Raw genomic sequence first — 24,850 nt, 5'->3', positions numbered from 1 at the left:
ACAAAAGGACAGATTTTGTCTGATCCCACTTACATGAGGTACCTGGGAGAGGCAAATTCAGAGAGAAAACTAGTGATTACCATGGGTTGGGGGGAGGGGAGAGTGGGACTTGTTGTTTAGTGGATACAAAGTTTCTGTTTGGATGATGAAAAAGTTCTGGAAAGGGGTAGTGGTGATGGTTGTACAACATGGTGAAGGCCCGTGATGCTGCTGAACCAAATACTCAAAAATGATTAAAATGGTACATTTGTTATGTATATTTTAACATTAAAAAAAGCAAATGTACACTTTAATAAAAATTTTAGTTAAGATGTCTGGAGCTATCTTGGCAAAACTGGGAACGAGGAGTCCTACTTCTTCGGTCTGAACTTAAGTAAGACATTTTGAGGAAGTACATTTTCTTCCTCAGTCATAGGGAGCTAACAGTGTTCTCTCTACCTCCCTCGCTCCCTCATGCTCCCCCTCTCCCTGCACACCCCTGAGAAGCGGGCCAAAGCCAAGTGGCCAGAGCAATTGAGGTGACCTCCATTATCCTTGAAGAGAGGAGGTCCCGCCCTGACTCCTATTCCATTCTCCGGGCTACTGTGGACCCCGTCTCTGAATCCTGGGTGGGCCCTTTTTCAGGAATTACCAGCATAAGGAGAGCTTTCTAACCATAGCAACCTTGTCACAGCAGACCTGACTGCCGTGCCTTTGTCCCCAGGGCCAAACCTGTGCCTGGCACACAGCAGGTCGTCAGCATTCATTTTGTCACTGAGATGCCCTCGCTTGAGCCCTGTTCAAGTCCACGCCAACTTTGTGCAGGTTGGTATAAGGAATAAACCAATTTCTGCTTGGTGAGAAAGCTGTGGGGGTGGGGTAGGTGAAGATAAAGGAGGAAGACCCATGAGGTAGAGCAGATATTAAACTCTTTATTGTAAATAATTGTTTAACTCAGCACAATGTGCCAAGTGCTGAAGACAACCCGCCGGGGAGCTGGGGGTGGCTGGACTCAGCTGAGGCTCCCCAGGTGGCAGGCTTGCAGAACTAGGGGGGGTTGGGGCATGCAGCTTTGAGCTTTGGGGTGGGGAGTAGCTCGGGGGGCTGCCAAAGGCGCTTGATCTGGATTTTATTAGGAGCGTCCATGGGTAAACTGAGTCAGAAAGCGTCAGGAAGCATTGGCCCCAGGTGACCGAGCCAGCTGGGGGACACAGGGCCTCCATGGCCCGAGCATGGCGGGCTCTTGGCACACGTATGACACATGTCTGTGTGCGACCACAGGCTCCGAGCCGGCGGGTGGCAGGGACCCCTCGCTTTTTGGACGGCGAACCCCGGGCCAGGGCCGGATGGCCCGGATCCCCGGCCCTGTCCCTGGGCTCGTGGGGCTGGGGGCCGGCTGCGCTCCGGGCTGGCGCTGGCGCTCACCACCCGGGGTGCCGCGGGGGGGCGGGGAGAAAGGCCGCCTAGCCCAGCCCCGCGGATGACAGGAGCCAGGGAGCCGAGGAGGGAGGAGCCGCCGCCGCCGAGCGCTGGGCTGAGGAGCAGAAAGAGCGGGGCGCGGAGTGCGGGCGGCTGGGAGCGCGCTGATCGGGGGAGAGGCGCTGCCGCACGGCCGGCCACAGGACCACCTCCCCGGAGAATAGGGCCTCTTTATGGCATGTGGCTGGTAACTTTCCTCCTGCTCCTGGACTCTTTACACAAAGGTGAGCCCCGCGCGGGCGTCAGGGCGGCGGAGGCGGCGGGGCCGGGGTGCGCTCGGGTGGCGGTGAGGCGGGGTGCCCGGCGGGCTCCGGGTGCCCGGCGGGCTCCGGGTGCCCGGGGGACCGACCTCGGTGCCTGGCCCCGGGTGGGGCGCAGCGGGGGCGGGGCAGGCGCTCGGAGAGAGGTCAGGTGAGAGTGTGCCCTGGACCGCTCGGCCGGTCACCCGCGCCGGCCGTGTTGGGGCGCGCCCGAAGAGGTGGTGGTGGACTAACCCCTCGTCTCCCCGCCCCCGGCCCGGCCGCAGCTCTGCCCCGGACCCCTCCCCCAGCCCCTTGCCCGCTTCTTGCGGCTTGGCGGCGCTGGGACCCCGGGGTGCCCTCCTAGTGGAGGGGTCCTCAGGCCGTGACTGTTCTCCCGGGAGTCCTCGCCTATTCGGGCCTCGGACTCCGCGGCGTACTCCTCCTCCGCCGCCCTGCGCCCCTCCGCCGCCTTGGACCCCCCGCGCCGCACCGCATGGCGCTCATCCGCGCCTTGGCTGGAGGCAGGGCGAGGAGAGCAGGGGGTTCCGGGAGCTGGGGTCCCTCGAATGGCAAGTTTGTTCTCCAGACCCAGAGGTCGCCTCCCCCCTCCCCAGCCCCGCCTCACTCCCCCCCCCCCCCGCCCCGGGCACTAGCCCCGGCTTCGCTGCGCCGCCCGGGCCACCTCGGGCAGCGCGCCCCAAGGTGCGAGACTCTCCGCTTCCGCGCCGGGTCAGCCGGACATGGGGACCGTCTTCAGTTTGTGGGGGGAGGCGTGTCGCTTTCCCCGGAGAGAAGGCGTTGCTAGGGGTGGGTCCAGGTGTCCAGCATGTCCAGACCTGCTGCTGGGGCGCTGCGCGCCTGATCCTCGAGGTAGCCGGGACTGGGGGGTGGTGGTGGAAGGGGGCAGACATTTCCGACCAGAGTCACCTGGCCATTGAGTCGGGACCAGGCTGTCGCTGGCGTTAGGGCTTCCAGACTATCGCAGAGGACGTGCCCCCGGGCGCGCAGATGGCGGGAGATGAGGCGGCCGAACTCCGAGCCCTTGCGCAGCGGAGCACACACGCTCGTACCAGCTCAGCTTTACCTGTTCAGCCCTCTAACTTTTCTCCTTCGCGCCCTGGGGGCGGCTTCTCCCCCCCCTTGCCCCGCCGGTGGCCCTGGCCGAGCCTCAGCTCTTGACCCCTAGGCGATGGGGGAAGGGCAATCCAGCGGAGGGTTGGCGCTCGGGGAGGGGTCTAGTTTTTCCGGGCCGATGCCCCCAGGGGTCTGGAGTCTGCAACCTGCCGGAGCTGACTGCAGTATCTCGAGGCTTGGGGTGGGGGAGGAGGGTGACCCTTATTTTATTTGTAAATATCTCCCGGTTAAGGCCGGACTGAAGGCCAAGATACAGCTGGGGTTTGCCTAGAGATCGGGGTGCGGGGCGAGAGGTGGCCTCTGAATCGTGGACAAAGTAGTTGAGTTTCTCAGACCCAATGGGGCCAACTGGGTGACAGGCCAAGGCTGGTCTAGGTTGGTTAACCCCTTGTCCCCTTCACAGCACCCTCTCCTCCCACTTTAGCGGAGCAGGAAGGCTGTCTCCTCTTCAAACCTCCCACCCCCCTCCCCACACCCCAGTCTCCCTCTCCCCAGGCTCTTCCTGCCTCCCTCCGCCCCCGCAGGCTGGCTCGACTCGCAGCTTTAATTACATTAATATTAAAAATACATAAGGTGAGGAGCGGCAGCTTTCTCTCTCGCTAGTTCTCTCTCCGCCCCCCACCCCCTTTCCATTTTGTCAGGCGAGAAAGCGCAGGCCGGAGCTTCTGCTATACTCTTGCCCAGCTTTGTCCTCGGGCCCTGCACTCCCCACAGTCCCCCTCCTTGCAGAGTAGCCCATTCCCCAGGAGTGGCTGTCCCTTAGCAAATACCTGAAGGACACAGCCCTCCCCCTTCCAGAAGCCAGGCATTAATAAATGAAGCCCACGCTATTTGATAGGGAGGAAGCAGATGGGGGGGCGCCGGGTGGAGAAAGGCCCAGAAGGCGACAGGACAGCCTGAGGGGCAAAACCCTTTCCAACTTGAGAAGGAAGTTGCCACTGGCCTGGGGCCTGTGGGTAGCCTGCAGGTGCCAGGTGAGGCGGTGTCTCGGTGGCCTTTTGGTCTGCAGAGCCCTCGCGGCCCTGCCATTCAGAGGCTCCAGCATCTGTGTTGGGCGCCAGGGCGACTCGCCAGACAGGCCTTTCTTTTCCTTCGTGCCTTAATTGGGTCTTAGGTGCCAGGCTAGTCCCCGGGGCCTGTTCTGCTTGGGGTGGCATGGAGGTGGGGGCTGACAGAGGCAGCTGGGGGAAGATGTGACGCGGGGAGCGTGGGGACGATGGGGTTTGGTGTATTTTCTCTCTCGTTGCCAGTCACCCCCACGGCACCAAGGAAAATGTAAATGTGAATGTTCGAGCCTGTTACAGAAAACAATATCCTCTTGCAATAATTTGTACGTCCATCTGTGAGGAGCGGGAGGAGGCAGAGAGAAGAAAACAAGATGGGTAGAGCGTCCTCTGGATGGAATTAAGCAGTTATTGAATGTGTTTTAAGCTTCTGTTATTTCCATTCCTCTCGAAATACCTTTTTTTTTTTTTTTTTTTTTTTGATGAAGCCTGAGCTCAGACCGATTCCCCAGAACTGAACTGGGAAGGTGTTTTAACAATCGGTTATCGAGTCTCCAATAACTGGCTTATTATTGCCAAACCCATCCAGGTTCGGGCAGCTGGACGGACCCCAGTGAGGCTCTCTCCGTTGCTGCATCCAGCGGGCCAGCATCTGTGTTGCCTGCATTTGCATTTTTACTGTGTAAAAGAACAAGCTTCCGCGGCACTAAAATTCCTGTTTTCTAAAAGCCAAAATAATGGGTTACATTGATTTTTTCGTTTCCCACCCCAGCCTCTCGGACGGGGACTCATGGTTCTTCTCTCTTGAGAAGACCGAATTAAAAGGCTTCGTCAAGCCATTAAGAAAATCTCTAACACTCCGTTTGGTGTCTAATTAGAAGTGAGGGGGGGAGACAGTGGGGGAAGGTGTGTTGAAAATCTTGAAATGGCAGACACAACTTCGGGGAAGCAGGTGAAGGACCTGTGAGCCTGGGGAGGGGTAGGTGGGCAGGGAGGCCCCGGCTGCTAGAATAACGTGGGGGAGAATGGAATTGCCATCATGACCGACAAACCTTTCAGATGCTTCGTATTTCTGGGCATCAAAGTCAGCTGCCTCTAATATATCTCTGCCGCAGCACGGGGAGCTCAATTAGACACAAAAAGCAAGTAAGCAGTTGACCCAAAGGCAGCGCTTAAGTTGAGCAGATCCCAGGAGACTGGCTGGAGAGGCTTGTTTTTCTTAGACTGAGGAACGGGGAGGAGGTGGGCAAGGGAATGGGCGTTTGGCCCAGCAATGCTTTGCTAAACAAGCCAGGCCCCACACAGGCAGACTGGGAGCCCCCAGACGGCGGGTGGGAGTCTGCCGAGAGCACCTCTTGGACTGTTGGCCTTTGACAGAGGGGTGCAGACCTCAAGCCCCATTGGCCGTCTCCGTGTCTTCAGGAACTCCACCCCTGTCACTTGCTCGGTCCCCTACTCGGCCTGGTGAAGGTAGATTTTATTTGTGGATGAACTGAAGGGGAGGGTGGATGTTCAGAGAGCTTTTCTTTTCAGGGGCGGGGATACCAGGCTGAGAGATTCTTCCCTCCCACGTGATCTTGGAAGAGGTGTTTCTTGGAGACATTTGAAGCAGTCAAGAGGAAGAACCCCCAGCTCTCAATGTGCTTTCTCAGCCCTTACCCAGTAGATCTAGCCGGGACCCAGGTGCCTGAATGGGGTGAGCCACAGGCAGCAGCGGTGGCAGGGTGCCAGGAACCCAAGGGCAGGCCCTAGATTTGCATATGATTTGCATACAGATTTGCATGCTGACCTAGCCAGGCCAAGAGCCTGGCCCTCTCTGTGTGAGTAGCCTCTTGATTTCTGCCTCAGTAGCCGCCACTTTTTCCTTGCATGGCATGGGGGTGGGGCAGGAGTGGGAAGAAGGGCTGGTGTTTTTGGTAGTGCTCTCTCTTGCCTCTGAGTTTGAGGCCTACAGGGGCTCCGCGCTGAACACACCTGGTTAGACAGCCCTGGAACTTGCTGTTGGGGTAAGACGAGTGGTGATGGGCAGAGATACCCTAAGGAAGACCAAATGGGGGTGTGGGTTGTCCCTCTTGTGCTGCAGGGAGAAGAGGGTTGAAGAGCGGGGGCATGCCTGCCGTGGGACTCCAGAGCCAACACCAGATTTCTGGAGAGTGTGTCCTCCGAATGGAGGGAGCTGTGGCTTCTGGCTGTGGTTGGAAGTGGGAAAAGCAGCAACCGATGGGCAGAGGTGTGGCGGGAGGTCTGTGGGCTTCCAGCTTTGGAGCCGGCCGCGGTCTCGGAGAGACGAGGGAAGGGCCCCTGGGCTGCTTATTCTAACATTGCTGAGGCCTCTTCAGCAGGAAGGCGGGCGCGGGGGTCGCAGAGGGAAATTCTGGAGTATTGCTTGAGGAGCAAACATTCAGGGCAGCTGGAGTGCTCCTTCCCAGGGAGCCAGGTGGGACGCCTGCAGTGGGAATGTGGCTTCGGGAATGGTTTTGTCTGCATTTCCGGGGCAGGAGCAAATCCAGCCCTGGCAGGTGCGGCTCCAAGGCCTCCCAGGAGTTTTTTTCTGCATATTTAATGGTCCTCCCCTGGCGAAGGGTGGGGCCTGGGGGCCGGCTGGAGGTAGAGAGGGGAGGGCCAGCAGGCAGAGCTTCCAGTTCCTCCATCCCCAGTTCTTTCAATGAGAGCCTTTTATATTTGGAGTTGTAAAGAAAAATAAAAAAGATCGCAACTCGCTGGTGTGGTGGAAGTTTGGAGTCAAAGCAAACCTTTCATTCTTATCCCCGCTCCGCACTTACTAGGTATGTGACTTTGGGTCTCTCTGAGCCTTTCTCCAGCTATTTAATTGGGGTTAAAGGTGATAATACACATAAAGTAGCCAGAATGTAGCTGGAACTCAATAAATGCTAGACCTCTTCTTCTTTTCCTGCGCTGCTCCCACCTTCCTCTCTGCCCATACCTCCGAATAGATCATCAGGTCCTGTCCTGAGTAGTTGAATCAATCAGCTGGAGTTTTGGCCAAGCCAACTGGCTTAGACTTGTAGCAGTAAGACTGTGTGGTGGCCAAGACAGGGGACATTGCTGCTTCCTTCTGTCGCCTAGCCCAGTAGCCAGCAGGACCCATCCTCAGCGAGATGGCTGAGGCCATGCAGGCACCTGGGTGAACCCGGGGGAAACCAACACACTCCCTTTCCCCAACCAAAGCTAAGTCACCAGTGGAAAAGAGATGAGGGCAGAGGTTGGCTCTGGACTTGGATTTGAGGGTGAGGCAAAGGCTAGTCGCTCACTTGCCAAAGGAAGGCTGGGCTTGGTTAATAAATCTCTGTTGTGGTTGGACAGAGGAAGAACTATCCTGGGTTTAATGCCATAGCGCCTGTATTAATGGGCTACACAGGGTAAGCCCCCGTACCTTGTAGCTGGGTAGATTTCTGTGTCTCTCCCTGCTGGGAGGAGCCTCGCTGTTTTGCAGGTAGTTTTGTGTGTAGAGAACACCCCTGATAGCCCATAACCTTGGGGGTCCCTGGACCACTTCTCCCTCTATGACCCAGTCAGCCATAGAGAAGCGGCATATGATCCAGAGGTCCAGTGCCGCCCACAGCAGGCCCTTGGGTGCCGCAAGTGCAGGAGTGGCTGGGGGCACAACAGTGCGTGTGTCCTGTTTAACAGCTGTTGGCCCAGTGCTGCTTTCGCCTGAACAGCATTAGGCTTGGGTACCACCCCTGCTGTCCAGCTGCTACCCCCTCACCCGCTCAGCCCCCCTCCCCGTGCCCTTGCTCTCCCTGATGCGCGCAATGACAGTTTCCAAGGTCACCACCCTCTTCATTAAGAACAGAGTTATTCAAATGATGGTTGCATATCCATTATGCTGTGTGTGTGTTGGAAAGAACTCTGTGGACCTAGATGACAAACTCAGCCTAATTTAGGCAAGTTACCTAATAGTTCCTATACCTCTATTTCCTCATCTGTGAAATGGGGAAAATAACAGTGCCCTGACGGTTCCCTGGGGCACCTGTTACTACGTGTGTGCAGGAAGGATGAGGGGCCTATCGTTGTATATCATGTGACAATGCTTTGTAAACCAAACAGGGCAACCTATAAACACACATGTAAAAACCACAGTAAAACCACTTTTAGCCTTATAAATCCTTTGCTGAAACGTGAGGTATAATTACTGTCACTTCGTCATACAGGAACAGCAAAGGTCTCCCTGTGTGTGGCTGTCTCCCTGCTCCTTGGACCCCCCACACATGGAGCATTTTCCTAGCAACATGGGGAACAGCAGACGAGCACAGCCAGGCTGGCAGGAGTCCTCTTGGAGCGGACTTGGCAGTTGCCCCTGTGGCCCCAGGGTCCAGTGGGGGTAGGAAGTACCTACCTCTGCTCCCTCCCCAGGTCCTGAGATGCGGGTTTATTCTATAGTCCTCTGGACACACGTCTGCAAGGGTGATTCTCACTGCTGGGAATCCGCAGTCCTTCATGGGGAGAGCTAGGCTTAGAGTCCTACCTGGTGTGACCTCATTTGAGGTGACAGCCGGTACCGGAATCCAGGCCCTGGGAATGAGGCTGAGTCGGGGTTATGGCCACCTTGCTTGTGGGATGGCTTCCCAGAGCCATGGGGTCTAAGGGTCTCGGGTCTCAGGACCTGCTTTGGGGGTGTGAGAGAGAGATCTGATGACTGCCACGGGCAAAAGCTCTCCAGGTTGGAAGGCACCTTTGAGGACACAGAACCTGTCCCCTAATCAGATGGCTGACACCCCCCCCCCCCCAGGACAGCTTTCCCTCTAGAAGCTGTTCTTCCTCCCTCTGGTACTTTCGGCCGCAAGAAACACCCCCCTGAAGGCAGCCCATTCTGACCGCACAGTTCTGACCCTTACAGAGCTCATCCTCAGAATCTGCCAAGTGGTCTGACTCTTGGGCCTTCTAACACTGGTCCTGGTTCTGCCTTTGAGGCCACAGGGATGCAGGTGAAGCCCTTTTCCACGTGACGACTATTTGCAGACAGATGTCTGCCCCCCACCCCCGGAGGCCGCTCCTATAGGCATCCAGCACCCCTGGTTCCTCTACTCCCTCATCAGTGTCTTGTCCTTTCTCCACGAGGCCCCACCTTTTCCACGTTGCGGGACTCTACAAGTGGGGTGGTCAGAACTGAAAGAGCAGGAGAGACACGGGTCTACTCCCAGTCGGGACTGGGGTGAATTACTCTGCCTCTCGGGGCCTCAGGCTCCCCATCTGTAAATGAAGGAGATTGGACAAAATAATCTCTTAAATCCCTCAAGCGTTAACAATCTAAATCTAGGACTCTAGGGACAACTGTGCTGTCTGAGCCGACTCCCTGGAAAGACCTTCTGGCCATAAGGGGCCTTCCCTTCCCAGGGCCTGTCTACCGGGGCTGGGAGATTAAAGAGTCTGTTTGGCTGTCAGCTGTTGGCTCATAACTCCTGGAGCGGGTGGTGAGGGGCCTTGTAGGTGGAGGGAGGACTTATCTTTACTGGGTCTTACAGGTTTCTGGTTGCCAGTTATAGGACCTATGTTTGTGCTGAGAATCTTTAAAAACAAAACCAAAAAACCCTCTGTTTCTGATGGGGAGGTGAGGGTGTTTGGAGCCGTGCTGCTCATCGGGGCAGGACTGCTTCCCCAGGGAGTTTGCAGATGGAGACTTTCTGGTCATCTCCAGGACTAGGGTAGGGGCTGCTGGCATTTAGTTGCGAGATGGGTGGGAGGGTGTCCTAGGGATAAAATGTGGGAAGCCTGGGACAGTCCCAAGTAAACAGGAGATGTCATACCCCAAATTGCTCTCCTTCACCAGAAACACCCCTCAATGTGTGTTCATACGCTGGAGACCGTCTGAGTCTAGAATGTAGTGTGCCCATTGAGAAATGCAGCCGAGGCTAGGTGTGTGAACGAACCGAGGACATTACTTGACCTAACATCCTGTTTTCTTTTTTTTTTAGTTTCAGAGGTAGAATTTAGTGATTCCTCAGTTGCATATAACACCCAGTGCTCATTCCATCCACTAACGTCCTGTTTTCTTATCTGTAAGATGGGATCTTGCACAGTAGCTACATTAGAGGTCGTCGTAGGGGTTCAATGAACCGTAATGCAAGGCAAGGGCTGCTCACAGGGCCTGGCACAAAATAAATGCCAAAAAGAAATGGCGATGGTGACGGTAAGTGGTAAAGCAGGTGTGCTAGGTTTGGGGGGAGCGTGGGCCTTGGTCCTGGCTGCTCCATCTTGTCCCGGGACAAGGACCAACTCTGATTGCCTGTAAATGCTCTGACACTGTCTGGGGAGACTTGACCTTTTCCTCCCCAGGGCCTAGACACAGAATGGCTCAAAGGTGCGAACACACAAGGTTTTCTGATGCAGGAGCCAGACCCTGTCTCGTGGGTCCTGACTCGGGTTTTGGATGGACAGGGTGGTTGAGCCAAGGTCTCACTGGTGGATCTCCTCTGGACTCAGTTTTTCCAACTGTGGGATAGGAACAATCAGAACGAGGGCAAATAATATATCTTGTGTGAAAACCTTTGTGTGCAAATGCAGCGGGGTCATGAACCGGGCAAATTAACCCCAGAAACTCACCAGGCCAGATCTGCATAAAAAACACTCCGCGTGAGGCCTGGGGGCAGCGGCCTGTGGCTATCGCAATGCTTTGCTGCTGTTGATCCCACCGCTATTATTTTATTAACTCGATCGCCAAATTAAGTTAATTAACGTGGTGCTGAGGTCCTGTCAGCCAAGCCCATGAAAACTGGCTATTGGTGGAAAAGGTGATACTGAAGTCCGGTGTGGCAAATGCACTTCTCTCTAGGGAGCGTTACTCCGACTTGTAGGCAGAGGACCGCATGCTTCAGAAATTGTTTCCCGGCCCTCGGTGAACCTGGTAGGTAAGGATCTGCATTTTTAATCAGCCCTCCAGCTGATTACACATCCTAACATCCGAGAACGGTCTTAAGTAATAGTTGTTGCTGTGCTGTAGGTGAGAGGGGAGTATTTGTGGTGCGATATTTACCCCACAAATACCACTTGCCTGTTAAGATAATACTTGTAACAATAGCAACAAATACTTACGTGCTGCTAGGCATTTCAGAGATACCAGAAACTACCTTTTACATGAATGCATCCAACCTAACAACCCTTGAGGTCACCCCCGTTTGGTGGGTGGGGGGAACTAAGGCAGACAGAGGTGACGTTTTCTTGCCTGAGGCTGCGTTGCTTGTAGGCGGTAGAGCAGGGATTCATACCTGGGGAGCCTGGCTCCAGAGCCTGTCTGGACCTTGAACCACTGTGTGAAGTGCCGGGTGCCGTGCGAGGCCCAGGGGTAGAGTGGTGAGCGGGACAGGGAGCTCACAGCCCTACGGGGGAGCCCTGCCCACTCCTCCTGCCCCTGCGGCCCTGGGGACCCACTTGCTGTGCCCAGGCGTGGACACCCCTTGCCAGCTCTTGCCCATCTCTGGGGGGGCAGGTTCCAGGTCCAGCCCTGACAGATGCTCCTGGCTGAGAAGTTCAGGGAATGAGATGAGTAAATATTGTAAAGGAAGAGAACAAAATGACTCACTTCTCCCAGTGGAGGTGGCAAGGTGTTAATATTTCGGTCCCCTTGGGTTGTCATTTATGATGACTGGGGACGATGACGTGGGAATAATTCGGTATACACCTAGAAGGAAGCCTCAGTGGGCCAGACACCCCCAGCCCAGCCCAGGCCGGCGGGGTGGGGGCCCATGGGTGTCAAATACACGGGGTGTCAAGTTTCCTTCGCCAAACTAATCCAGATGGCCAGACGGCGGGAGGGCCAGCGCTCGAGTTGACGTGATGGATATTTACGTTTCAGTGGTGACCCTGGGGGCAGCCCAAATGCCTGGGGGCGATTTCTGGTTTAAAAATATTGCGCTGCTATTTCTATGCTTCTAATCTCCCAGCGATTTGGAGCCTGTTTTCTGAAACATGGCATCGGGGTGGTGTTCCACGTTAAACGGTAGAGAAGATTAAATGGGTTTAAGTCTGGGCGTCTGTCACATCACATCCAAGCCCATAACTTCCATTTTCTATTAAAAATCCATTTCCCCCTTTGACCAGAAGAAGCTTTGCTGTTGATCTGAACGTCTCTCTCTTTATTTATGAAGTGTTTCCCCCTCCTCTTGTTCTGTCTGTAAATATGCCTGCTTCTGTCTGCAGAGAAGAAAGGGCTGGGGCTGGGGGTGGGGTGAGGTGAGGGGGAGCAGCTGAGATTTGAGGGAGAAGTAGGAGTTTCCTGTGTGAAGAGGGTGGTTTCCAAACTGGGACTGGCTTCCAGAGAAGAAGGGGGGGGGCTTCCTAAGGCCCCAAACTTTGAACTCTCCGGCATGACGACAGAAAACACTCGGGCTTGGGACCAGACAGACCCTGACTGAATGTTGGCTCTGTCTCCTGCTAGCTGTACAATCTCCCCGTGAGCCTCTTTTTCCTTACCGGTAAAATGAGACTAACAGGACCACCTTGAACCTTTGTGTGAGGGTTAAATGAGAGAATGCCCTGGAAGCAAGCAAGCAAGCAAGCAAGCCTAGTGCCAGGCATGCAGCAGGTGCTCAATCAATGTGAGTCTCCTCTCATTTGAGAACTTGGACCGTTAGCTAAGCCACTAAGCCTTCAGGGAAGTAAGTGTAAGGTCAGAATGAAGTTAGGCATAGGGCTGCAAGAACTGGCATGAACTCAGTCGCCGAGCCTGCAAACCCCCTATTGTCTTCCACCACTGAGGGGCCGACATGCCAATCCAGCTGTTTCTGCTTCTTCTCCCCAAGCCCAGACAGCACTACTGCCTGAAAGGTCTCTGTGGGGTCCCCCAAACATGCTGGCCCCATGGCTGCCACAGAGGCCGTGTTCAGGCCGGCCTCTCTTGGGGGGTGCCTTCATTTGGGTCTTCCTTCGAGGCTCAGCTGGAGTCCCCGTCCCCAAAGCTGTCCCCGGGCTGTGAGTAACTCACATGTCCCCTCAGGGGGCGCTCCTCGGAACTGGTGCTTTCCATGCACATTGCCCTGGGCTCTGGGTTAGACCTTTCTGCTCTCCATGTCCTTTACAAGCGCCTGGAAGGTGGTGTCCGGCGCCCACGGCTGTGGCTCTCTTGAGTATGTGCCTGGTGCTCTGTAACTGTCTCCTGAAAGAACAGGTCTTTCCTGGTCCCCGGGGTCGGAAGGGACCTGGGGAAGGAGAGCCTTGAAGGGTGCAGGAGTCAGCTGAGAGGAGTAGGGAGGAAAGAGGGTCTTGAAATCTGCAGGGCTGCAGAGTGGTGCTGTGCCCTGGTCACCCTTTGCTGTAGGCACCCTGGACCGCTTGGGGATCACTGAGTCGTGAACAGTAGTCCTGTCTCTCCTACTCACACGTCCTCTTTGTGGTGAACCACGTTCTTCCACATTCTCTTTTCCCTGCTCTGCAGTCCTGGAGGGCAGGTAAGATGGTGCAGTCCCTCCCTTTTGAGAATGAGGACGTGGAGGCTTAGAAAGGCTAGTGGCTTGCCTGAGGTCACACAGCAGGTCCAGGTGAGCCCCAGGAAGGAAGGCAGCTCATTAGACTCCTACCAGGCCTCTGTCTATTGTATACTTCTGTGCTCCTCTTAGAGCTTGCTGCAGCTTTGTCCCTGCTCTGAAGATTCAAACAGGGGCCTGAGAGGGAGGGAACCCCCCCTCCCATAGAGGCCATTGCCAGACTCCATGAGGTTGGAGTGAGGCCCTCGCTACTGCCCGTTTTATGGCTGGGTGACAACATACCATTGCTGCCGTGGCCACTCACTGTCACCCTTGCACCAACCTTCATCGTGGCACGTGGCAGGATTTGAGATACTTGGTGGTCAGTGCCTCAGTTTCCCCTTTATAGATTTGCTCACTCCTTCCTCTTGGCAGGTGGGGTGAGGCTAAATTAATGTTTATTAGAGGGCTTCTGCATTCTGGGCTGACAGGTGCCTTGTGATGGTAAAGTATGAGCCCGACGTAAGTGCAAAATGCTATTGTTTTACACCTGAGGGTGATGTTTCATATGGCAATGCACTGTCAGAGCCGTAAGCAGAAATGAATGGTTAGTCTCATCCTCCCCAGCTCCCCCAGACTCAGACAGCAGCTCACATCCCAGGGTGGGAGAAATATGAGGCTACTCACCTTTTGCTATAAATCTGCTGTTTCATCAGCCCTGACAGGTGGCTGGACAATCCCAGTCAATTCATCAATTAAATCTACCCATTTGTAGTTGCTGAGAACCCTGTGTCCTTGGCTCTGGCAGGATCCACGGCTCAGAGTGCAGGAAGGCCGTTCTCATCATGGCCGGGGCTCCTGCTGGGAGCGGAGGCAGCCTGGGGAATGGGGCCCAGCTCATAGGTGGGGGTGGGGCACAGATTTCTAGCTGGGAGAGCGAGAGACTAGGACTGTGTGTTTGGGGTGGGGTTGAGATGGAAGGAAGGGTGGGGAGGCGTACCCAGCCTGGAAAACCAGATTTTGCGGTTTGTCTTTAGCGTGGTTCACACAATAGAGTGGCTCCATCCCTGGGCCTTGAAGTAAAGCCATGCCGGCTCCGTCCCAGCACCCGGACTTACGCTGTATTAGTTTGGAGAAGTTAGTGAACTTTGAGTCTTAATTTCCTTATCTGTGAGGTCAAAATAACATTAATATCATCCCCTAGGGAGCCATGAAGATTAAGCGAGAGAACCTCTAGAATGGGTCTAGCTCCAAGCCTGGCCTATAGTTAACAGGGAAAGCCGTGGTATCTGTTTTAATTGCTGGCGGTATCACACATCATAAATATTTTCTTACCCTGTTCTTGAATCTGATAATTCCTGAATTCCTCTCTGTCAGGAATCTTTGTCAGCTCCCCAAGTCCATTTGTCAGGCACAACGTAGAGTCTTTCTGTACCTTGATGGATTTTGGTTCGCCCAATCCATAAAGCTGCCATGGAGAGGGTGTCTGATTAACTAGGTTGTCTCAGGAAGCATCCAGAACCCCAGAGTGATGTCCCTGTTCCCACAGGCTAAGCATTGTCTGAAATGTCGAGTTCAACAGTGACCCCTCCCCCGAGGAGCGTGTGTGTATCTGTGTGTGCAGAGAGATTAATCCTGTACTTGGCCATCTAAATATGGATGTTGGTGGCCAGGTGATGTCTGAGGAAGGTGAAAACCCCCTTTTATTATTGCAATGGTTACAATCACCTAATTGTATAGAAGTGAGACTCCAGGCTTAGATTGCCTGTGTCTGCATCCCTGACCCCTCACTCGCTGGCTGTGTGGTCTTGGGTAAATTGCTTTGATCTCTCAGTGCCTTACTTCCCTCATCTGCAAGCTGGGATGATAGTAGTCCCTACCACGTAGGGTTGTTGGAACGTTAAAAGAAGTCGTGTAAGTAAAGTGCTTACAACAGTGCCTGGCATGTAGAAGATGCTTCTCAAATATTTATTGAATGAATCTCAATAAGGTGAGCAGGCCCATGGAAAGGGAGCCTGGGAAATTTGGGTCCTAAGGGAAGCCTTCCTAAGCCTCCTTTGCTGACCCGTGCAATGCTGTGATTTCATGATCTCGGAGAAAACCCTAGCCACTGTGAGTTAGGGTCCCCCTCAGAAGATGCGCCACTTTCTTGCTTCTCAGAGCAGGCTTGCTCACCCACCAACACAGGGACTGTCACCAGGGGAGGCAGTGTGGGGAGGAGGAGGGAAAGGTGAGACCGCTGCCTCCCCAAGAGCCTTTCAGCCGCTAAGGGTGCGGTGCCTGGTGGGAACAGCAAATGCATTTGCTGCCAGGAGGCTGCCCCTGACACCCCAGCAAGGAGCCCATGAATGTGTTTTCCAGCACTGCTGCTAATGGCTTCATCATGGCTTTTTATGAGATGATGTGAATTGCTCTGACCAATGAGGCTTAATGGCGTCCCTCAACGAGCTGCCCAGTGTATTCTCCCTGGAGGCTCTGCTCAGAGTTAAGCCGAGAATATTAATACAGTCCGGATGCAGGCCTTCCTCCTTCTCATAAAGTTGTGGAAATTGAGGTCAAGTTGGGTCCCCTGCAACGTTCTTTAAATAAGCAGCCGAGTGGTTTGTTTGCTCCTTGATCTTCCTGGGGGAGAGGGAGGGGCTTGCAGCTGGAGACCTGGGACTGGGCCCTCTCTTCTTCCGGACTATCCCCACTGGTTCCGAGGTGGCCCTTCTCAAGGAAGCAGGCTCCTTAGCAGGGAGGTAGGGCCTGATTCCACCATTCAGGGCTGTGGCCAATCAGGCAGGAGAGGCCACGTGCCGGTGTGAGAGTTGCAGACAGCTGTCCTCGCGGTTGGGTGGTCCTGCCCCAGTCAGGCGGCTGCAGTCCTGAGCATGTTGTCCCGCGTGACAGGGTGCTGTGATGGGAACGTGTCAGAGAGTCAGAGATGCGTGAGGTCTTTGCAGCCCTGTCCATTCTGTCCCCCCCATTGCCCCCCCTCCGGGGGGGGCATTTTATAAGCAAAGGAGCCGAGGAACAGAGAGAGGAAGTGTCACCACGGTCAGTCCGTGTCAGGGCCAGGTTTAGAACCTGGGTGGGTCTCTTGCTTCCCGACCCAGATCTTACCCAGCCACAGTACCGCTGGTCTTCATTGGGCCCTCTGGGGCTGGGCCTTTCCCAGACGGCCTCCACAGGTGGAAGCCTGCTCTCCGGGTCTCCTGTAGTTTTCCCTGCTCCAGGCGAGCACCCTCCTTCCTCTTGCAGCATGGTCTTGAGACCCTTCACCTTTCACCTATGGTGTGATAGAACGGGCACAAGGAGCCTCACTAGGAGTGATGGGTTCAAATTCCAGTTCTGTAGCTTATCAGCTGGGTGATCTCTGGCACCTGCCATAACAATTCTCAGCCTATACAAGGGAATGATTTAGAAAAAAAAAAAAAAAAAAGAGGTGATGCCAGCTCCTCTCGAGGTTGTGCGGATGAAGGGAGGTAATGGTTGTGAACCTACCTGCCTGTAGCAGATGCCGGATAAATGCTTATTATCTGAGCAATTTCAGTGTCTCTCCTAATGTCAAGAGTGGATACCAATGGTGGATCATGGCTTCAGACCCTTCGACCTAGCAGAGTGATGGCCAGTCTCTTCTCCGTGGGCTTGGCTTGGCACGGGAAGTGACTTGTTTTTAATTTTGCCATTCTCGTGCTAGGCTGGAAGCTTCTATGGGGCAGTAACTGTCTCCTATCTACCTGTGCCGGTGGCTGGGGTATAGTCAGCGCTCAGTAGGTGCTTCCTGAGTGACTGGTGTTTGAACTGTGAATGGGGGTGGGGCGAATGCCTCAGTGGCCTGGGAGGTTATTCCCAGAACGCGACTAACCCAGCCTCTCCTCTCCCTTTCCCGGCAGCTCGCCCTGAAGATGTCGGCACCAGCCTCTACTTTGTAAATGACTCCTTGCAGCAGGTGACCTTTTCCAGCTCCGTGGGGGTGGTGGTGCCCTGCCCGGCCGCGGGCTCCCCCAGCGCGGCCCTTCGATGGTACCTGGCTACAGGGGACGACATCTACGACGTGCCACACATCCGGCACGTCCACGCCAACGGGACGCTGCAGCTCTACCCCTTCTCCCCCTCCGCCTTCAATAGCTTTATCCACGACAATGACTACTTCTGCACCGCGGAGAATGCGGCCGGCAAGATCCGGAGCCCCAACATCCGCGTCAAAGCAGGTAAGGGCCCAGCCACCTGCTCCCTGCGGGGGAGCGGGCTGAGCCCCTCCTCTGAGGATACGGGTGTGCGGTGCTCAGGGGAGGGGCGTGGAGGAAGTCCGGCTCTCAAGGAGAGTTTTCTAGTGCTTTGGAATCTGAGCTCCCCGCTTAGCGCGTGTCCTTGGTCAAAGAGAACACTTCTGCGAGCCCGCACTTTCTCCTCCGCGAGGCTGACGCTGCCCCGTTCACCGCTCCGTGCGATGCTTAACCGAGCTAGCGCTCCTTCAGATCCCCTGTTCACGTCAGTGCTTGGTTCCTGGAAAACACACCCAGTGAGGCTCTTTCTCTCACAAACCCTTTAGAAAAGTGTGCATGTTACAAGTAGATAGCTTGGTGAATTTTCACCGTCTTTAATATCCAGATCAAATGCACGATATCAGCCCCTCAGAAGCCCCCTCATGCTCTTCTCGGTCACCATTCCCCCGGGGGAAGCCATTGTCCTGACTTCTAACAAAACAGATGTTTGCCTATTTTTGTACTTCGTATCAATGGAGTCCTACAGTATGTATTCTCTTGGACCCCTAGATCACTATTATGTTTGTGGGATTTACCCCTTCTGTACATCATTGAAGGGGGTTGTTCATTGTCATGGCTGTGTAGTTGTTCTATTGTTCAACTCTACCATGTTTATTTACCCATTCCGCTGTTGATGGGTCTTTGAGTATACTCTATCTTGTGAGAACGGGAATTTAGGTAAAGTTCATGATGGAACATTTAAGCAGTGAAGGATTTTGGTCTTTGGAAGGGTCGGTGGAGGCAAGGAAGTAAGGGTTTTTCAGCTGTTGTCTTTAAAGAAAATAGAAAATCTCATTTCTCAGGGTTAGGTCAGGAGTCAAGGGAATGGCTTGGATCAGTTCCTCTTAATTAGGATGTCATGATACACTGGTGTGTCATTTGTAAGGTGTGCCTTACATAGTAATAAAGCACTGAAGTTTGGGGAACGATTTTCTTAGAAGAGCTTTTTGGGTGGAGAGGACAGGTAGTGTTTTAGCTAGCCCGCTGCGATGGCATCAGGTTTGGGGGTGCCATCTTTCCTGGTGGATCTGTGGGGTGGAGAATAGTAGGTTCCGGGGAAGGCCTCCCGACCTGCCTGCCAAGTGACAGATCCTGCAAGATCTCTGACTCCTAGGGTCCTTCTGCCTCAGGAATGCCTCTCATGGGTCCAAGGTTCCAAGAAGCTAGGAACGGGTATATACGGGGGGGTGAAGTGGTATGGCGCTCTTAATTAAAGAGCTGGTCTTCATCCTATTGGCTTGCCTGGGGGGAGATGTGAGCTCTTAGAACCCAGCACCACGCTCAGGGTATCTCTCCTGGGGCTCCCCATGGAACTTCTTTTCAGGAGTAGGTCCTTTGCACTGTTCCCCTCGCACTACCTGGTGCTGGGCTGGGAGGCCTGAGGCCGGGGTTTGGTACAACTCTGGCCTCCAGCGCCTGGAGGATTGGGCTGGGAGGAAGTAATGTCCTGTTTCCTGTTACATGCCTGTTACTGGGTTAGGATGCAGTTTCCACAATAATCCTATAAGTGTTTCTTACAAATGAGGGACTAAGACGTGGAGAGGTTAAGTGGCTTGCCCAAGGGCATGTGGCCCAATGGGTCAGAGGCGTAGCTGTAATGACAAGCAGCATTTCTGCAGTGCTTCCCTGGGCCAGGCCTTCGACATGCTGTTATCTTCCTTGTTGTGTCCTTTTACAAATAAGGAAACCGAGGCTCCAAAGGCTAACCAGCTCTGGCGCAGGGTCACGCAGAAGCTCAGAGGAGGAGGGAGGGCCTGCTTGCTTGCTTCCTCACCGCTGGCCTCTGCTGGCTCCCTGGGACCCCCCCAGGGGGTGTGCCCACAAACCCCAGGTTTTTCTCCTCTTCCACTTTGCTTCCCTCCTGTGTTCATTCCCCTTGGCCTCCTGCGTGCTCTCCTCCCATCCACGGGCAGTGCCCTGCCCACACCCACTGAAGGCCAGACCGCTGCCCCAGGACATGGGCAGAGAGGCTCTCCTCTCCTCTCCCCCTTCTCCGCCTGTCCTCCACCTCTACACCCCAGCTGTATCTCTTCCCCGGCACAATCACCACACGGGGGCAGGGAAAGAAGAAAGGCCTGGGGAGGCTAGGCAGGGCTGGCCTGACTGGAGACACAGCCAATTAAGTGGCTCTTGATGAAGCCAGAGGGGCTGCAGGTGCACAGCCAGAGGGCCGCTGGGCCCTGAGCATCACCCTGGCAACCGTGGCTGGGAGAGCAGGAGGGCACGCTGCCCAGGTGCCTGCTGAGGGACAAGGTCGGGAGGCAGTGGGATCTCAATGCACCAGCTCTGCTTGGCAGAGAAGGGGTAGAAGGATGGAGGGACCCCAGAAGAGGCCAAGCAGAGAAGGACGAGGGAGAGGCAGGGGCCGGCCCCTGGGCCCCACCCCCAAGGCCCAGCCAGCGCACCCATGGGACCTGACATGTAGAATGGCTGCAGGGGACAGTGCCCCCCAAACCAGCCCTGGGACTGAGGCAGGGGCCTCCCTGCACACACTGCAGGGAAGGAAGAGCCAGGTGTTAGAGGCAGGGGCAGGGCTGGGGGTCAGGCTGTAGGCAGTGTCAGGAGGTAGGAGGAAGCAGTAAGGATACTTTGTTTTGGAGAATCTTGGAGACCGTCCAATTTCAGAGACAATCACAGTTTTAAATATTCTCTTCCATCGTCCTTATAAACCACCAAGCCCTTCCAGAAAGTTCCATGTGTCAACTACGTTTTTTCCCAGGCCACCTTTCACACTGAAGTGGCATGAAAGTCTGTGGTTAGATCATGTGTCACAGTTTTTATTTTTGGCAAATTATGGTCACCATGCCCCCAACTATGGTCACCCTGGGCCCAGGAATAATGTAGGAAATCAAGCGTGGTTTCCTTAGAGGAATTCTATCATGTTTCCTTGTTACCTCCCTGTCCTCTTGCTGGATGTGATCCCAGTGCAGGACTTAGGTGTTGCCCTCAGGCCCCACCAATCCAATGGTTTGTTAAATACTCACTGAAATTGGACAGGTTCGAAGTTGGACTTCGAACTTGCAGGGGGAGACTGGTTATTTCTGAGGGAGCGTGGGCTGTCTAGTGGAGCAGGGAGGAGTCTGCTCAGGCAGGAGTAAGATCATGGCAGGAACTTCTGGGCTTGTTAAATGGAAGGTGGGGGAGGAGGTGATGGGGGGTGAGGCCTGGGGCTGCAGAGGGAGCTGAGCCGGCTCTCTGTTCCCCTCTTGGGCCCCCACCGCGTCCCAGCCTTGTGACACCCCCCTTTTCCCCACCCTCTCATCTTTCTGCAGTTTTCAGGGAACCCTACACCGTCCGGGTGGAGGATCAAAGGTCAATGCGTGGAAACGTGGCCGTCTTCAAGTGCCTCATCCCCTCTTCAGTGCAGGAATATGTTAGCGTTGTGTCCTGGGAGAAGGACACGGTCTCCATCATCCCAGGTAAGGCAGGCCTGTGGGGCCGCAGCGGGCAGGGGTGCTGCGGGGAGGGGTGGGGGGGAGAGATGAAGCAGAGGTGCTGAGTTGGTTGTTGAGTTGAGCTCTTGAGGTTGGTTCTGGTGACTGATTCGTTCTTAGTGTTCCAGTGATGCTTTGGCCCAGAAGCATCTTCGGTCTTGACTTGGTACGTCTTTGTGCGGGGCAGTGAAAACCCAGGTGCCGGTGGCCTCTGCTGGGTGTGCGAATGTCCCGTCCGACACAGGATGGGTCCTACTCCCCCAAGAGAGTGAGGTCCCCATCCTTCCTGGCTCCTGGGTCTTGCTTGCCCTTGCTCTTTGTGATGGGAGGTGAGGCTGGAAGCCACTTCACTGTGAAGGGCGGTGGAGGGGGCGGGGGAGCTAGGAGCCGGCTGTGGTCTGCGTTCCCGCATGGAATGACTAGAGCAATGAGCACGGGCTCCTCAGAGGACCAGACTGAGTTTCACGCATACGGGACTTTTTTTTTTTCATGAGTTTGAAGACCCCATTAGGACTCTAGCTGGCCTCGCCCTTGCCTGGCGCTGGGGGAAGAGGTTACTGCCATGTCATGGGTTCACCTTGTTGGAGCAAGCCTTCCGCTACTCGTTCCCTTTCACTTCAAAAGGAAATCAGGTCTGGAAACCTTGAGGTCCTCAAAAATACCTCTTGGCCTCCGGTTACAAAATGGTACGTTTCCCCCTCCCCCGCTGCAGCAGCATCGCTGCCTTCGTCCGGCACCTCGCGCGGGCTCTCCTGCTTTTTCTTCCTTTCTCCGCTGAGGACCTTGGTTTTTCCTTTTGGTGAAATGGAGGCACTCGGCCACATGCTGAGTGCCCCTGTGACATTGATATCCCATCGTTGGTCTTATGACATGATTCCAGCTGCCAGGTTTTCAGGTTAGTTAGGGGAAGCAGACGTCTACACGTGACACCTGTAAAGCCGGGGTTCTACATCCTGCTACAGATTTGAGCCCCGGGGGAGCTCTTTGAAAAACACTGGTGCTTGGGACCAGCCCCAGATCAGTATCTCAGTGGGAGAAGCTGTGCCTCAGTATTTTTCAAGCTCTTTCCGTGGTTCCGACGCCTAGCTAGGAGAAGACCCGACGCCTAGGCATATTCACCGCTAACACGGCAGGCTACTCTTCCTGAGACATTAATTTGTGTTTTGCTTCTGGTACTTTTTCCTTCTCTCAGTTCCAAGCAGATGGCCAGGCCATTATGTTTCCCGGCCTCAGAGCTCCTAGCAGGACAGGAATCCGAATCTACTTGAAGACAGCTGCTCTTCCTGCCTTTGGTAAAACCATAAGCTAATAGGAAAGGTTAGGATGGGTGTTCTGGCTGGGGGAGAGAGCCTGTGAGGACAGGGAACACACAGGAGACGAGCGGATCCCAGGGATGGGGATGGGACTGTAGGCCGCTTAGTGGGTGCAGCTGGAGGAAGCGGTTGGACCCCACAATGGGTGGCTGTGTGTGGCTCCACGGGGTCTGGGACGGGGGCCAGGGTTCTCGTGTCCAAAGGAGGCACGAGGTACACAGCCAAGACCCAAAGGGATCATGCAGGCAGGGACAACTGGCTGGTGAGAGACCCCAGACCGTGACACATCCCTGGGGGGGGATTGAATGTCCTGTTTGTCCAACAGATTGAAGGTGCTTTACAGAATGTAAAGAAATGTGGTATTTCTTAGACACTTGAGTTTATAGACTGAGGGTTATACTCATCAAAATATCATTAATTAATATTAGTAGTATTAAATAACAATTATTATCTGAGCGCTTACCGTATGCCAGGCACTGGCTAAGAAACTTTCATGTATGATCTCATTATATCCTCATAAAAATCCGTAAGTGTATCTTTTCCCTCTACTTTACAGAAGTGGAAACTGAGGCTCACAGAAGTCAAGTCACTTCTTCTGGGTAATGGATCTATAAAGCAGGGGGCCAGGGCTTGAATTCAGGCCTGTTCTATCAACCTGTGCACTCACCCCACGCAGAACTGCTTCTTTGCACCTGTCCAGATATGTCCAGCAGAGCGTTACTCCGAGGCTTTAAATGTGTGCTCTTGACAAGGAGGGCCTTGGCCTCAGGAAGGGGAAAAAAGTTAACGTTGGATTTTAGGGGAGGCTTTGTGAAATCCTGGTGAGTGTAGGGATGAAGAGTCTGGACCCTGGGACCAGACTGCCTGGGTTGAGACTCCACTGTTTGACCAGCTGGGCAAGCCGTTTGCCCCACGGTGCCTCAGTTTCCCCAACTGTAATACAATGGGGATGATGACTGCCCTACTTTCTAGGGTTTAAGAAGTTAATCTATGTGAAATGTTCCGAACGCTGCCTGGCACACTGAGGACAGCTGTGGCAGTGATGCTGACGATGGGGCAGAAGAGTGCAATCCCTTCGTCCTGTGGTTTCCAGTTGCGGCGTATCCGTTTCTACTATGTCATAGGCTCTGTGTCCCGCATGAGACTGAGTTTTCCAGGGTGGGAACTGGTTGGTTTTCATCCACACATCCCTGGCTTCTGACACACCCCCTTCCATGTGCAGGGCAGGTGCTCATTCAATGTTCCAGGGGAGCACGAATGGATGGTTGGAAGTGTTCTGAAGGAATGTGGGAACCGTATTGATGTAAGGGTGAGCGCCTTGGGCGTGGGGCGGTAGGAAGTCCTGCTCAGATGGGAGAGAAGGCAGGTTTACCTGACTCCTATGCATCGGAGCTGGAGGCAGTGAGCTTCCCCAAAGCGACTCTTGAAGTTGGCGCTTCAGGGCTGTCTTTGATGTCAAGACACGGCTGGTGGCCCCAAAGGGCATAATTATCAGGAAGTGGGCCTGATGCTAATCGGCAGGGCTCTGATAAACTTTGGTTCTGTAGCACCCCTTCCTTTCCTTTAGCTTTGGAGAATTTTCCTCCCCTGCCCAGCCCTCCAGCACCACCCATAATCATTCTAGATCCTTCTACAGCCATGGTTTAGATCCAGGGGCAGACTTTCCAAAGCACATGAATCCAACTAACACGTTCCCAGAGGAATCCGTGAGAACCAGAGATTGGAGTTTGCTTCCTCCAGGCTCTGTAGATGAGAGGCCAGAACTTGGGCCCACATGCTGCATGCTTTAATTTTGGAAAATGCAAATTGTTTATTGTTTTTTTTTTTCCCCATAAAAATAGGATTCTCTGCCATCCATACTCACACTGTACCCAGTGTGTGTGTGTGTGTGTGTGTGTGTGTGTGTGTGTGTGTGTGTGTGTTTGTCTGGGGGAAGATTTAATGATTAGATTGCCTTGGAGTTTAGGAAGGATCAAGGAGCCCTTTATTTCCCCCTGATGCCTTAGGGTCGGCTTCTGGAGCAAAGAGAAAGCGTTGACTTTGATCCCTGGATGTGCAGGTCTGGGTCAGATCCCTAACAGACCACAGGGCCAACAGGAGCAGGTGCTGGGGAGCAGGAGGAGGAATGGGGAGGCCGTGAGGGTCACTTAGGGCCCCAGGAGACATCTCCCTGGGGAGAGCAGATGCCCTGCGAGGAGGGGCCCCATGGGGTGGGTGCCCTGCGAATGAGGCCTCTCTCTCAGGGTGTTTGGGAGGACGTAAGGGCTTGGTGCCTAAACGAGCTGCATGAGTTGGGTGTTTGTCCACAGGCTCGCCTTCCCAGCTGCCCACGCTTGTGGGCAAGTGAGCCTCCTGCTGGAACTCTAAGCAGCTTTCTGACGGTGCTTTCCCCAGGCAGAGGCTGGAGAGACCAAAATGCAACCTTTCCCGGAGTGGTACTTCTCCCCAGAGCTACCTACTACACCTGCCCCTTCCTTCCCCGCCTTCCCTTCCTCCAGGCTGATCCTCTTCCTTCCGTTGGGCCATTTAAAGACGTAGGAGCACGGAGCCTCTCGCCTATGATCTGGCAGACTCCTACCCTTTCCTTCTCTCCTGG

At 54.6% G+C, this 24,850-nt stretch overlaps 1 protein-coding gene across 1 annotated transcript; it reads left to right on the top strand.

Annotated features, from left to right (window-relative positions):
• The first annotated feature begins 1,459 nt into the window (after window positions 1-1,459).
• Window positions 1,460-24,601, top strand: LOC130544594 (cell adhesion molecule DSCAML1-like). Its single transcript, XM_057316897.1, has 4 exons — window positions 1,460-1,682; window positions 17,136-17,453; window positions 20,780-20,926; window positions 24,564-24,601. Exons 1-4 carry the CDS (start codon window positions 1,460-1,462, stop codon window positions 24,599-24,601), a joined length of 726 nt encoding a protein of 241 aa, XP_057172880.1.
• Window positions 24,602-24,850: the final 249 nt, after the last annotated feature.

This window comes from Ursus arctos, unplaced genomic scaffold, assembly GCF_023065955.2.
Source record: "Ursus arctos isolate Adak ecotype North America unplaced genomic scaffold, UrsArc2.0 scaffold_22, whole genome shotgun sequence".
In the NCBI taxonomy this organism is placed as follows: Eukaryota; Metazoa; Chordata; class Mammalia; order Carnivora; family Ursidae; genus Ursus; species Ursus arctos.
This window is presented reverse-complemented; position numbering and strand designations above follow the sequence as displayed.

What these genes read in the sequence shown, in the direction of transcription:
- LOC130544594 (XM_057316897.1), top strand. Translation starts at nt 1,460, where the DNA reads ATGACAGGAGCCAGGGAGCCGAGGAGGGAGGAGCCGCCGCCGCCGAGC. An exon ending in CAACATCCGCGTCAAAGCAG is followed by an intron (nt 17,454 to 20,779) that starts GTAAGGGCCCAG and finishes ATCTTTCTGCAG; the next exon opens with TTTTCAGGGAACCCTACACC. An exon ending in CACGGTCTCCATCATCCCAG is followed by an intron (nt 20,927 to 24,563) that starts GTAAGGCAGGCC and finishes GTTTGTCCACAG; the next exon opens with GCTCGCCTTCCCAGCTGCCC.